The sequence below is a fragment of the Homarus americanus genome, unplaced genomic scaffold (genome assembly GCF_018991925.1).
Source record: "Homarus americanus isolate GMGI-L3 unplaced genomic scaffold, GMGI_Hamer_2.0 scaffold60095, whole genome shotgun sequence".
Lineage (NCBI taxonomy): Eukaryota > Metazoa > Arthropoda > Malacostraca > Decapoda > Nephropidae > Homarus > Homarus americanus.
Genome location: NW_024736259.1, coordinates 1 through 14,511, shown reverse-complemented (window position 1 = coordinate 14,511; position 14,511 = coordinate 1). Strand labels below are relative to the sequence as shown.

Here is a 14,511-nt window from a genome sequence, read left to right as displayed (position 1 = left end):
GAGAAAATCTCCATCCATTGTACCACCTCACGCCAAGGTGACTTAAAATGCTGAATAAGCTACCATTAATCAGCATAAAGCTTATATAATCTCTTATTCTAAGCCAATCATATAACAACTTGCAACTGGAAAGACACATCTGGAATTTGTTTTTTAATGTGAAAATGTTGATAAAAAGTCCACCATAATGATGTATGTCGTGTGGAGAGAAGGTTCTCCTGCCAGTACTGACTGAAGGTAAGACTGTATCGTGAGGCAGTTGACGATCTTACAGGAGTTGTTCGGGAGAGATAAATTTTTACAGCATTTGATGTTGCCATGGTTTTGGTATATCGGTGTGGTGTAAGAGTGGATTATATTATATAAAGCAGTGGTTCTCAACCTTGTTTGCCCCATGCACCCCTTTCACCATATGTCAGAATGTCATTCCCCCCCTCCTTTCCAAGATTGTCTGCCTCAAAAAGCGCATTCCAAATAATATGCATATAATACTGAAAATCCTTTATTTTTTCCATATTAGTACATATACATTTACAATTTTGCATGGATTATTTTTATAGTGGAGTTTTACAAATTAAATGCCAATTGAAAATGTTGATGGATTTATAAAACTTGAATAAAAGTAAAATAGTTTTTTTTTTATTTATAATGAATTACTTAACAGACCAAACTGAAGCATAATGCAATAAACAAAAAGTTCAATAGAATACCAGGATATTGTAAATTTATAATTAATTTTATTCGGATGAAGATTACAGTCAATGAGAAACCTGTGATTGTTTTTTCTTCGCCAATTCTGGGATACGCGGAGGAGTGCTTGAAAGGGCACAACGCAGGTCATTTTTCTACCTCTAATCTACTACGTTGCTTCGTTTTAATTTGCAACAGAGTTTAAAAGCCTGACTCACAAAGATATGTCGACACAAACGGAAGCAATGCACGGATAGCTCTTTCTGCCACTTTTGGGTAGGAATCGCACATCAAGGGCCAAAATTCTGTGATTGATTTCTCATCGAACATATCTCTTGCTCCCGAATCAGTTTTCCCCCCCTGAAAACCTGAATTCCCCCCTGGGGGGAATTCCCCCCTGGTTGAGAACCACTGATATAAAGATTATAATATGCAGTGGTGGGCACGGTTCCGCTAATCTGCTAACCGCTAATTAGTGAAGCTAACTTTCTCGTCAGCGGATTAGCGTTTTCGCTAACTTTGGAAACCTTTAGCTGACCAATTAGCTTCCGCTAAATTTAGTTCCGGTAACTTTAAGACCGATTACAAAATTTATACACGTTTGTTCCTGTCTGTTGTAAGCGCGTGACGCCGTGACGTGTCTCCAACAGGCAGTCAGGCACGCTTGGCTGACTGTGTGTTAGTATGTGTAAACATCCAAGGTGTGCGCCAAACAAAATTTTCTAAAAACTTACTTTTCATTAAAGTTTAGAGTTTTCTGTTTATTTACATGACTAAGACCAACAATAAGTTATATAAAAATGCAACCTATGCTATACAGTACTATAGTTTTTGGATTCGTTTAATACTTTCTGTCTTTTCGTACAGTAAATAAAGATTATAAAGTGTATGTTGAAACTTGAATGTAAACTAATGTTTAATTTAATTTGTTCATTTAATTATTTGTGTACACCTTGATCATCATCTGATCTTGGCATGCTATACCTTTTTGGAAAGCTCTATGTCTAAGCTACAAGACAACATATGAAAATTTCAGCTCTAGGTCTGTTTTAAGGGTTTTAGAGCCACCCCCCCCACCCCCCCCCCAAAAAAGAAGCTAAATTCATATAATAAAAGTTAGCGGTTAGCGTTAGCTTCCGCTAATTTTTTTAGCTGTTTAGCGGTTTAGCGTTAGCGAAGTTAACTTTTTAGTTAGCAGATTAGCGGTTAGTGAAGCAAACTTTTCGTTTAGCTATGCCAACCACTGATAATATGTTGTGTTTCTTATTTCTTACCGTAAAATTCGATACCTTCACACTGGTTACTTATAGGAGATTATGGCGTATCTACGTAGAAGTTCACTCCACCATTCGACATTCCATGATTTATACTTGATAAATGATGATTTAATGAATTCCATTAATTTCCAACATCCATCTAAGTTATTGGTTATACTTTGTCATAACCAATCAGTCATTACCTTGAGTAATAATAAGATAGGATCACAGATACGGGCAGATAATTGCACTTACATTTATATGTCAAGCTTCCATACAATGATTTACAATTTGAATGGATATATGAGTCACTCACGTTCACGCTGTAATAGATTAATCTTCTAAAAGAGGGAATTTTCAACTTGGGAACACATGTGATTACTGTACTATGGGTATGACTTAACAGAGTCTTAATTCTTCAAGTGATACATTTACTGCCAGCCTGGATTGCTTTTGTTGCAACCAGGCTTCCGCACGTGATATTTCCACGGGGATAACAAACCTAGGTTAACACACTTAATCTTGTGTCGACGATTTTCCACAGGACGGAGTGGCGGTGGAGGACTCCGTGTAGTGTCCCGCTCCCTTCAGGAGGGAGAGGATGGGCGATGGGGACATCTTGGCTAACCTATGGCCAAGGGGATACTACTTAAAATGAGGTTTTGGGGTATGAGGGGATGAACAGTACAACACTGTCTCACTGGCCTCCCCATAAAGGCTGGCTAACATACCACTAATGGAAAATATATGTCCCAGTTATGCCTCGCCGGGTGCCTTATCTCTAGTAAAAAAAACTTTGGAGTTGGTTGCGTGGGTAAGCCTAACGCAACCCATGACAGATGTCTTGTATGGTGACCAGTGAGCAATACATTATCAGATGTAGTCTTGTCTCAGATGTAGTCATGCACTGAACTACTGTGTTTCTGAAGTAATTCTCTTAACGTCTTCATTTGGGATTTTGTAAACTTTCCAATATATTTTTTAACATCATAATTATGTTGTTTTGTCTATATAATTTTCCTATATAATTTTTTAATGGGCAGCCCTTCTTTAATATGACTTCAGCATAAATTAGTTTAAACTATTACGACAGCAGATGTGCTAAATGTTAGGAATCGATCAACCAGTCAATTCCGGGACTCCTGAGTTAAGTGAGAATGATGAGCATTTAACCCAAGGGTCCAAGACTGACCATAGTATTGCGCTACAGAAGCCCTGGACACATTAGGCGCTAGTGTGTGTGTCACGGGAGTATGTGTGGAGCTTGAGGTAAAAACAACGTTCGTGGGTAATACTGGACCAATGATAGGAATACACTTTATTCTTAATGTACAATTTAATAAATAAATAAAATATATACATAAGGTCTGTAATCAATCAGTGAAATTAGTTAACAGTCAGCAAGACAAACAAACAATTACTTCACATATCACTGGAGTAAATCTTATTTTTTAAACAATTACTTCACATATCACTGGAATAAATCTTATTTTTTAAACAATTACTTCACATATCACTGGAGTAAATCTTATTTTTTAAACAATTACTTCACATATCACTGGAGTAAATCTTATTTTTTAAACAATTACTTCACATATCACTGGAGTAAATCTTATTTTTTTAAGTGCAGATAAACATTTTCTTACACCACTCATCACTAACACAACCTTAATGAAAGCAAAAATAATGTTATAAACAATAGTGTCCTTGGGGGCAGGTCAAGCACACCTTTAGCCTCAATCAGAAATAGAAAACTAGACCACTCCCGTCACCCTGAACCTCCCTCCTTTGAGAAACAAATAACATTAGTAGGTGGAAGTTAGCGTCAGGACTCACAACAAACTCAAGGTGTGGGTGGTGTGCCGCTCTCCACCTGTATCTCCCTTGTTCATCCAGATGACTTGACCAGGGTGGTCCTCTAACGGGTAATACGGAGGTCCTAGCTGGTGTGCTCGACCCTGTCCACACCCAACTCTCATCGACACGTAAAACCTCGGAGAGTCGGGGAAAAAAGATCACACCCGTTCACACACACACACACACACACACACACACACACACACACACTATTGCTAACGGGAACTGGATACCGGGCATTGCTTAATACAGTAAAACAAGTGGTAATCATACTGAAGATACAATAGTTAACTTGCTTTTCAACAAGTTTCTTTTCTTCCATTTCGGTTTGAACTGTGGGAGAGAGGGGAGAAAGGGTTAGATGTTTTGCAGTAACATTATACGTCACTTGTACCTTGACGGTGTTAGTGACAGAGGGAGCCTCGAGTGGACTGATACGGAAAGAAATCACCAACTTGTGTCCTGAATGGGAAGGTTACATTGCATCATACTACTGTACCTTTAAGTTCCGCAAATACTGGAATAGAAAGACGAGACATGACTGGTTATCTTATATTTCTTAAAACATTATCTCTTTAATAAATAGTACATCATTATATAACAGTAGCTACACATGCGGGGTATTAATTTAGGAAGAAAGGAGCATGGTGCATTATTACGAAGGCCAGCGTGAATCCTGTAGGTGGTAGTGAGAATGTGAAGTGTTGTGAGCGGCGTTGCCAAGGTCTATCACCACGGCCTCATCTCAAGGAAGCCTCCGAGCCTCCTCTCTGACCCGGAAACCTCCTTATCACTCAGTCTGGTGCCGTAACGCTCCATTGCCCCACGCTCCTTCAGGACCCAAAGTATTCCCGGTACTTCAAGCTTGTTGGTTCTCAGTGTCGGTTGACTATTTCGCTAAAGGTAGTCATTGGGTTAAGTTTCGTAATAAATTTACAATCAGCGATGTCTCTTGGAACTGTGAAGGCTGGATCCCAATCAGATTGCTTTGGGAGACGACCAAAAGTAGTGATGTCATTAGGGACTGGAGACTCAATTAAGCTTAATGTGTCCCCTTCAGGATGTTCTCTGTTGTAGAGGAGCTGCTGTGTTGTAGTGGAGCTACGATACTTTTGGGTTAAGGTTCTTCCTCTTGAAAATTTGAGGATACGAGCAATAAATTTGACAATGAGGTAGGAGGGCTGTTTAAAAATTCTCTTGACGTTTTTATCTTCTTTTTTGGAGTTCACTTCCAGATGCTTCGTCCACTCCGCCGACGTGAGGGGCATCAGCTCCGTCAGACTGGACAGGGAGAAAATATTGTTTGTTAATAAAATCATTGAGATACTATACGAAGGAGCATAATGTTAACGTAAGTCGTATGAGCATATAGTTTGTACTGTAATATAACAAGATAGGCGGACCAAGAGATCGTTATCACATCTCACATAACATAGGTGACGAACTTTGTTGATTAAAGATAACATTATAGGTATTGGGCTTATTATATTCAAGACAATCTTATGTTATGTTGAGGTCCTCGGTCACCTCACTCACCATTGACCAGGTCTTCTCATCCTTCGTGCTACTCTGGAGATCAGAATTGAGATGAGTGTTCAAGCTTAAAGTGGCGGGGAGGCGACGTTACTTCAGGATGTATATACTGTTCAGGTGTGGATAAGGGGAACACCCGCTGGTCGGAGTCCCTTGCTTGTTGACGGAGACAGTTCAGGCTGGGGGGACACCAGGAACTGTGATTGGTAGCTGACGTAGACAGTAGCTCTCTCTCTCTTTTTATAACAACGAATCGTGATATTTCTTATATGATCGAAGCTCAAGTTACGAGAGGACTGAGACCGGCTGAACGACACCTGGGAATCGCTATCTGTGTGCATCCTCCTTTCCCATAACCTCCTCGATCACTCAGGGAAACTTACAGTCGAATGAGGGCAGACGCGTGTCACAGGAAACTTTTATTTAGAGGAATCATTATCTTCCTCCAGGCGCCGTGCTTGAGAACGTCCTTCGTTTGTCAACACTAATCTCCATCTATCACTGTGTTCAATGTCTCAGTGCTACATCAAATTAAAATGTTCAGGAGTTAACAATGTTCTCACGAGTGTTATTTTTTCTGTATTCAAATTAGTGAGTCATTGTGTCTAAATATAGTACAAGGTCAGAGCTCCGAGCTGCGTTTGTATGAGACGTCAGCAGCTTGAAGGGCAACCACCACCACCACCACCATCACCAGGTGTTATGGTCCTCCTTGAGCACCACTCCTCTCCTTACAACATATCCTGTGACAAATTCCTTACAAAATTGCAAAATAGAAACACACACACACACACACACACACACACACACACACACACACACACACACACACAAAACACACACACAAAACACACACACACACACACACACACACACACACACACACACACACACACACACACAAAACGCACACACACACACACACAAAACACACACACAAAACACACACACACACGTACACGTGGGGATAAACGCATCCCATAACCACGTGAATGTAAAATAACTTTTTTTGTGAACATTCGATCCCGGTGGAGTAAAATCGCCTGAACAGCGATGATGATGATAATGGAGATAAAATGGCAATGGCTTGCCATGGGAAGGGAGAGAAGAGGTAAGGTAGAAGGAAAGTTATGAAACGGGAAGTAAAGTAGTAGAGAATAAGAGCAGGTGGGCTATCCACCTAGCAGAGACGATTTGATTGGCTGTGGTGAAGGCCGCACTAAGAGGTCGCCTGAGCTCGAGGGAACAGGGGGAGGAGGCTAAGCTAGCTAGCAAGGGGTTGTTTGTTATTGTGTTAGTTGGAGAGGTCTACTAGGTCCTTGTGTAACTAGTAGAAAACTCTCATCTTTTATCTTATTGGCGTCAAGGAGTTATTTATGCTGTGGTGTATAATTGTGTAAGCTGGAGAGGTCTGCTAGGTCCTTGTGTAACTAGTAGAATACTCTCATCTTTTGTGTACTATTTAGTGTACAATAGTTCTGGCTCTTGAGGGTTATGGAGAAGGCTTTTTGGCCACCAGCTGTGTGATCTTGTGGTGTCCTCTGTTTTTAGTCAATGGTATATTTCGTCTTCCATTACTTCTAGTTTGTACCATACTGTCTGTGCTTGGCTGTATGTTCTTATGTTCAATGGTAAAATATTGTATTTTTCGTGAAGCTCTTTAATTTTGGTTGTGTATGAGGGACGTTGTTTGGAGGCTCTGCGGATGGCTTTGTTCTGTGTTGCCTGAAGTTTTAATTGGTTGGTAAGGCTGATCGTGTTTAATGGTATTGGCGAGTATTCAAGATGGGGGTGTACAAGTGCTTTAAATAGGTGTAGTTGTATTTTCTCTTCTATTTTGCCGAATCTTCTTAATTTGGTAAGCTGTATTTGGGCTAGTCTATTGCGCTCTGTTATGTGTTTATTTATTCCGGTTCTTGTTATTGTTAGCCCCAGTATTTTTCCTTCGTTTGAGTATTGTATTTCTTCGTTGTTTACTGTGATTGGTGCTGGGTTTATCCTTGAAATGTGTATGATTTTTAGTTTCTGTGTATTAGTTTTTATTTTCCATTTCTTCTCGTAATTATTTATTTGTATTATGGCGCGAGCTGTTTTTAATGCCATCATCTGTTTGGCCTTGCCTGGATGGCGGATGATCTGGGTGACATCATCAGCATAAGCGATGTATTCACCGTGAATTGGTGGTGGCATGTCTGAGGTGTAGATTGTATAAAGAGTTGGGGATAAATTACTTCCTTGTGGTACTCCACTATAAAGTCTGAAGCTTGGGCCTTTGTGATTGCCTATTATAATGTGTGCTTCTCTATTGTCCAAAAGATTACACAGTAGAGAGGTGAAGTTGTTGGGGAGTTCTTGATTGGTTATTTTATATTTAAGTCCCAAGTGCCAGACCTTATCGAACGCTTTTGCCACGTCCCTTAAAACTATGTTGCACTGTTCTCTATTATGCATTGCGTTTGCAATACTTTCGTATATAAGGGCTATGGCTGTGTTTGTTCCTCTGTGTTTCCTGAATCCGTGTTGTCTAGGGTTGTATTTGTATTCCAGTTCCAGGTGTGTTCTTAATCGGTGGTTAATTATTTTTCCAAAATTTTTCCCGGTGTTTCTAAGAGAGAGATTGGTCTGTAGTTTTCTACTGCTGTGGGGGCTTTTCCCGGTTTTGGTATCAGTCTGATAATTGCTATCTTGAATTTCTTTGGGTAGTAGCCTGAAGCTATGGATGCATTGAATATATTTCTTAGTAGAAGTACCATGTTGCTTGGTAATTGCTGTAAAATGAGTTTATTTATTTTGCTGATTCCAGGAGCCTTGTTCTTAAAGCTATTGATTGTTCTTACTATTTCGTCCACCGTGATTGGTTTGTTTAGTGGGGACGTCATCCAGTGTATTCAGGTCGATCGTGGGGCTCGGTTGCCAAATATGGGTTATTTGCGACATATGGTTGGATACTTCCCTCTCTGTGGTCATGCAAAAGTTTAAGTTTTCTTCGTTGGTGATTTGAAAAATCTTACTCCAGAAAGATCTAAATTCCGGTTCTTGTTCGGTTGGTTCTGTTAATTTGACTTGATTACTATTTATTATATAGTTTGACTCGTTGCTGGAGGTTCCCATTAAGTGCTTTATTTTCTGCCAGAACTGGTTCAGTTTATGGTAGTTTCCTTCCGTTTCTGAAATCAGCTTCTGCCAGTTCCTGTTGTATGCTTCTTTTGATATCTTTTTTAGTTGTTTGTGTATTATGTTGTATATGTTTCTGCGTTCCGGTGTCCATCCTTGCTGTGTGATTAGTTTAATTAGGTTGCTAAATTGTGTGTGTATGATTCTTGATTGGTGTGAGTATTGAGGGTGTGGTAATGTTCGGTAAGTGGTCTTGGGTATGTTGTGTTCCATGGCCTGGCTGACGTGCTCATACCATATATCCAGTGATTGGTCTATTAGAGAAGTGTGCCCGTTGTGTAATTGTATGGGTTGCGGGTTATTTAATTCTTGTTTGAAGTTTTCCCAGTTAGCCCGGTTATTGTTGAATCTTAGCCTGGCCGGGATCTGTATTGGGGCTGTGGAGAGTGTGGCTATGATAGGGAGATGATCACTAGTGGATATTGGGCCGGGTTCGAGTAGTATGTTTAGGTGGTGGTGTTGATTTGTTAACACGAGATCTGGGTATCCTGTGTGGCCTGCTCTGATGTACGTGGGGGAATTCCGGTCCGAGGTGTACCACGTTGCCGTGGCTCACTAGTGTGTTCAGGACCTGGCCTACTGCGTTGTTGGTATGGTGTCCTAGTATGCGGTGTCTAGCGTTGAGATCACCCAGAAAGTAGGCAGGTATGTTCCTCCTCATCAATCTGAGCATGTCTGCGATTGGAAAAATTGGTCGTCTTGGAGGGAGGTAGCAGGTGCCGATTATGATTGGACCCGTTGTGCTGTTAATTTCTATTGCCAGAAAGTTTTCTTGGAATGTATCGTGGATTTTATGTTTTATGCTTCTTTTAATTGCTATGGCAACTCCATCTTGTAAAGGATTTTGGCTGTTTTTTTGGTATACTGTGTAATTAAATATCTTGATTTTATTTGAATTATTCCTGCCGTGAGAATTTAGTATGATGACGTCTGGGTCTAGGGTACGATATATGTTGTATAATTCGTGAGCTCTTGTATGTGTCCAGGCCAGGACATTATGTTGAATTATTTTAAGTCTGTTGATTATGAATGGTGATGTCTCGAGCTTGTTTGCGGCATTTTGGATGAACGATGTTCTCCTGAAGACCTCCTCTCCGTGTGCAGGCCGAGGCGAATTTTCCTGTATTTGGATTGCTCCACCTTTTCTATTCTATTATATTTGGTCAGGATTCTCCCTCTCTTTATTAGTGTTTCTATATGGTGATCTTCCATATTCGTATCTGTATATGTATATTTTACTTTTCCTTCCCTTATCTCCGCCAGTAGTCTCTCGGTTGAGAGTATTTGGGGGGCTGAGCAGGTGTAAAACCTGATACCGGTTTCCTCCCCGAAGTCCTGATTCTCAGTCATTTTTCTTGGTGACGGTGGTGGTGCCACAATTCCCGTTTTGGTCTTTTTAGGGGTGCTATATACGAACGCTTGTTCAGGTTGTATAACAGGTTCATGTTGTGAAATGGGTTCCTGCTCCTCTTCGTCTTCTTCTATTCCCTCTTCGCTACTTTCTGATTGGGGGAGTTTGTCGGTAGTGGCTTGTGATTGGGTGACTTGCGCCTGACTGGTGGTTTCCGCTGGTTTATAGATCAGGTTAAAGATTTCTGATGAGGGGACGTCGTTGGGGAATTCCATGTCTGGGAGGTTATTTGCCGCAAACATTTCCTTTACCCTTTTAGCAAAGCATCCTGGTTTGGCAATATTCAAGAGGTGGGCGTGTATTATTGCCGTCATGATTTTAACCGATAGTTGACTTCCCAGGTTGAGCACTATAGGTTGAGCTGGGGGTTGTGAGGCTACCTTTTCAAGGACTTTAGTTGTTTCCTTTGTTAATTTGGTTACAGCCGAGTAGGTCCTGTTTTGCTTTTCCTGTGCTCTTTCCTTTTCAATTTTCCTCCTTTCCTTTACAATCGCTTTCCTTGCTGGACAGCGTGCTGCCAGTGTTCTGTGGTCCCCTTGGCAGTTCAGGCACCTAGGAGTTACACTGCTTTTGCACTCCCGGAATGTATGTCCCTCCTCCCCGCATTCGGAGCAGTATTTTGTGTTTTTGTTCGGGCAGTCCGTGGCTAAGTGGGTATATTTGTAGCAGTTCCAGCAAGGCGTGATGGGAAAAAATTCTTCCTCTTCAACTTGATTGCTGCCTATATGGTAGTAGGAGAGACAGAATCCTTCCTGTATTGCTTTTTGTGCCATTCCTATGTCCTGAAACCTAATTTTCAGCATAGATGGTAGTTTAGGTAGTTTAACTACCTCCTCTACTTTGGCCCATTGATTTCTTAGTTCCAGGTCTCGTTTCAATTGTTGTTCGCTCGATTCTTCTGTGATGGTCTTGTCCAGTCTTTTAACTACTACAGTCTTCCTGGCTCTTAGTTGTGGTGGGATTACTACTTCGAATCGCTGCTTCTTCAATTCCTTTATGCTGTCATTCGATAGTAGGGAGTCAACGTCTTCTTCTGTCAGGCAGAGGGCGATGAATGAATCCTTGGTTGTAATAAGGCTCGTGATCTTTATTAGTAGTTTTGCACCGAGCAGTTCGGCTAGTGAGCTCTTCGGTTCGGTTACATCCCCATCAAGGGAGCGTATCCTTACCCTATGTGCCCTCATTGTAGAGGGGGCAAGGTGGACAAGCCACCTTTTGAAATTCGATAGGTAGCCTACCTAGTCTGGGTGAGTTAACCTACCACAGGAATTACAACACCTCCCACCGCCTTTTGTCGGTCGAATGGTCGAAAGGTGGTTCCCGTGTATCTCTCCCAGAGCCCCGTCAGGGGAGCCTACTTCCCTAGTGTCTATCTAATCTGCTCACTTAAAGGCGTGAGCCCTAGTGTACCTACTTGGGGGGGGGGGGATACAGGATATGCGACCCCCTTTCGGGTGGACCCGCACGATCACGGTTTCCCAGGAAGGCTCGGCGGAGGGATGGTTCTGCTCCTTCTCCCTTTCGTGTTCACAAACTCCTGGGAGGGAGGTGAACATTTACAGGGAGGACCCAAGGACGAATACACCTCTACGATGCAGGTCCCCAGGCCAGAGCGAAATAGAAGGAAGAATAAAGGAGGAATAGCCACTGGTGCAAGAAACACCAGTGGGGTCGCGGCAGGCGTCCGCTACAGGAAACCGTCGCAGAGCACCCAATCTGGGCCGCCTCTGATCAGGAGTCACCCCTGATCAGTGGGGAGGCACAGAGAGGGCGTTGTCAGAGACGAGCTTCCCAAGTGTAGAAGTGTTGGTTGGTGAGGTGATATTTTGCGTTCCGGTCGTCAACGGTAAGAGACAGGCTAGCTGGCTTGGCTGTGAAGGATGAGAAGAGAGGTCCAATCACGACGAAGGCTGGCTGGCTGGCCTCATACTTAACGTCACTTTGCCTCGCCGTCGACCGAATAACGTCCCTAGTGAGTGTAGAAGTTACTGACTTTGACTTTGCAGCTGCATTACGCCATTTATGTAGTCTCGTTCAAGATTCTTTGAACACTGCTGGAGACAGCTGGCAACTCAAGGCCGTTTGCTTACTATAGCACGTAGTAAAAATTATGAATAAATGTAAAAGTGATCGGTGATTGGTTACTTAGTTCCCCGTTGCTTAATTTAATGGTTGGGCTTTGTTGTTTCGTATTATATTATACTATGCTGTCTCCAGCAGTGTTTGAAGAATCTTGAACGAGACTGTACCTGACCTCCGCCATAACGGTACAAGGAAGTATGATACTGTTTGTGGCGTTATTTGTAGCTTGTCAAGTGTCGCTGTGTTGGCTGGCATTAAAACATAACTATCACTGTTACTTGACTACAAAAACTCAATCTGTTACTTGAGTACAAGAATCCCGTCTGTTACTTAATTTGAATACAGCATGGGAACAATCATAGTCATTCAAAACGATATTAGTAACGCTGAGGTAATTTAATGAGCTTTAAAGGTAATAAGGAATCATCATTTACGTTGATCTTAATATATGGGATCAATTATTATTATTATTAATATTATTATTATTATTATTATTATTATTATTATTATTATTATTATTATTATTATTATTATTATTATTATTATTATTATTATTGTTGTTGTTGTTGTTGTTGTTGTTGTCGTCGTCGTCGTCGTCGTCGTCGTCGTCGTCGTCGTCGTCGTCGTCGTCGTCGTCGTCGTCGTCGTCGTCGTCGTTGTTGTTGTTGTTGTTGTTGTTGTTGTTGTTGTATGTGGACTGATTCATGACTGCAGCTGTATGGTTTAATATGTCTTAATGATTTCCTCAGAGAGAATGGTCTTGGTTATAATAAATGAAAGAAATTAATGAAATAAAAATATATCAGAAAGACACAGGCGGTAAAATTCAGTATATTTTCATCCTAAAGTGAAACTCCTTTCGTGACCTCACAATAGATGACATTTTCCTCTGGTCATTTTTTTCGTATCTTTCATAATCATCTTGTTCTCTGTATCTGTGTTGGTTGATTTTGTCATTTTTCTTTAGTAAGGTGGAGCGTCAGGTGTTCCTTTGTTATAAGTATAAATGCAGTGTTGTCTAATGGTAGACCCTACTGCCATGCAACATCACAAAAATTGTGACCAAGTCCCAGGTTGCTGATCTGACTTTCTGCCTCATTTACACAGAACTGCAGGGTCTCAATTGTTTCTCTTACTATTAACAACACAATATACATATTCATTTCTCACTCTTGATATTTTTGTACTTTTTGTATTTATTTATTATTATTATTATTATTATTATTATTATTATTATTATTATTATTATTATTATTATTACGGTATTATCATGATTATTATTGTTTTATTATATTTCCCCCAAGGGTCTTGATGTGGGTCATTAAAAATGACCTGTGCCCGGGTGGGCTAATGCCCGTAAAAAAATAAATTGGAAAAACAAGTGACTGCTAATGCCTGTGATTAGATATGTGCTGTTGGCTCTAAAGAAGTCTTTAAATTTGCCATATATAAGGACAGGAATATCTACATCACTTTGCACCAATACAATTCAAAAGTTACTGTCTTTGGGGCAACAATATTAGTAAATTGTATTTTGAGCTGAGTTCCGGGATCATTTTAAGTCCTTCAAAAGCAATCTGATTCTTTAACTTGTTCCTCAGTATTGCGACCCAGTGCGGTGCAGCTGGTGGTGTTCTCAGCTTCACCCGACCCTCCAGGGAATAATGGAGATAAACTATATGTGTTTATAGTTATATTTGTGAAAGGCTCAACCATCGTCAAAAGTTATAAATATTGGATTGTTTTTTAACAAGTGTGACTCAATCACTGTGTCTGTAAAGGTTGGTTACTTATACACTCATCACTGTGTCTGTAAAGGTTGGGTGAGAGATAGGGCATATCGCGCTATGAAACTATCTCCTTCTCCTATTACCCACTCATCTTTCATTACTTCTAGGAATCGTTGTAAGGCTATTCTTCGTAGGGCCAAGCGGAATTTTATTAAAAGAAAGACTGCTGTCCTGACTAATTCTTCCTCTAGTAAATCCTTCTGGTACTTAACTAAAAACATCTGTAACAACTTCTGCACGCCTTCTTTTCCTCCTCTCTTCCGACCTGATAACTCTATAGCCAACTCTCCCCCTGACAAAGCCAACCTCTTTGGCACCTTATTCTCCTCTAATTCCACCTTAGACGATTCCCACTCTATCCCTCCTACCCCTGCACCTCCTACTGAACCTATGCACTTTCCTATAATCTCCACTCGCAGGGTTGCCGGTGTGTTATCCAGGTTGGATGTGAGTAAGGCGCATGGACCGGACGGAATACCCCCTCGTGTTCTGAGGGAGTGTGCTGAAGCCCTGGCCCCTGTGCTTGCTCGCCTCTTTCGCCTTTGCCTCAAAACCAAAACTTTTCCTTCTTCTTGGAAGCATGCCTTGGTTCAGCCCATCCCGAAGAAGGGTGACCATTCTAACCCCTCTAACTATCGCCCCATTGCCCTAACTTCAATTCTCTCCAAGATTTTCGAAACTATCTTGAACTCCCATTTTCTCCGTCACCTTGAACGCC

The 14,511-nt window shown here is 41.2% G+C and overlaps 1 protein-coding gene across 1 annotated transcript; it reads right to left on the bottom strand.

Annotated features, from left to right (window-relative positions):
* Positions 1-4,396: 4,396 nt before the first annotated feature.
* Positions 4,397-5,410, bottom strand: LOC121872120. Its single transcript, XM_042374792.1, has 2 exons — positions 5,340-5,410; positions 4,397-5,084 (listed from the first exon to the last, which is right to left on the bottom strand). Exons 1-2 carry the CDS (start codon positions 5,357-5,359, stop codon positions 4,679-4,681), a joined length of 426 nt encoding a protein of 141 aa, XP_042230726.1. The 5' UTR covers positions 5,360-5,410; the 3' UTR covers positions 4,397-4,678.
* Positions 5,411-14,511: the final 9,101 nt, after the last annotated feature.

Excerpts from the sequence above, each read along its gene's own strand:
- LOC121872120 (XM_042374792.1), bottom strand. The coding sequence starts at position 5,359 with ATGAGAAGACCTGGTCAATG. Across the intron at positions 5,085-5,339 it reads ATGAGAAGACCTGGTCAATG|TCTGACGGAGCTGATGCCCC; the intron begins GTGAGTGAGGTG and ends CTCCCTGTCCAG.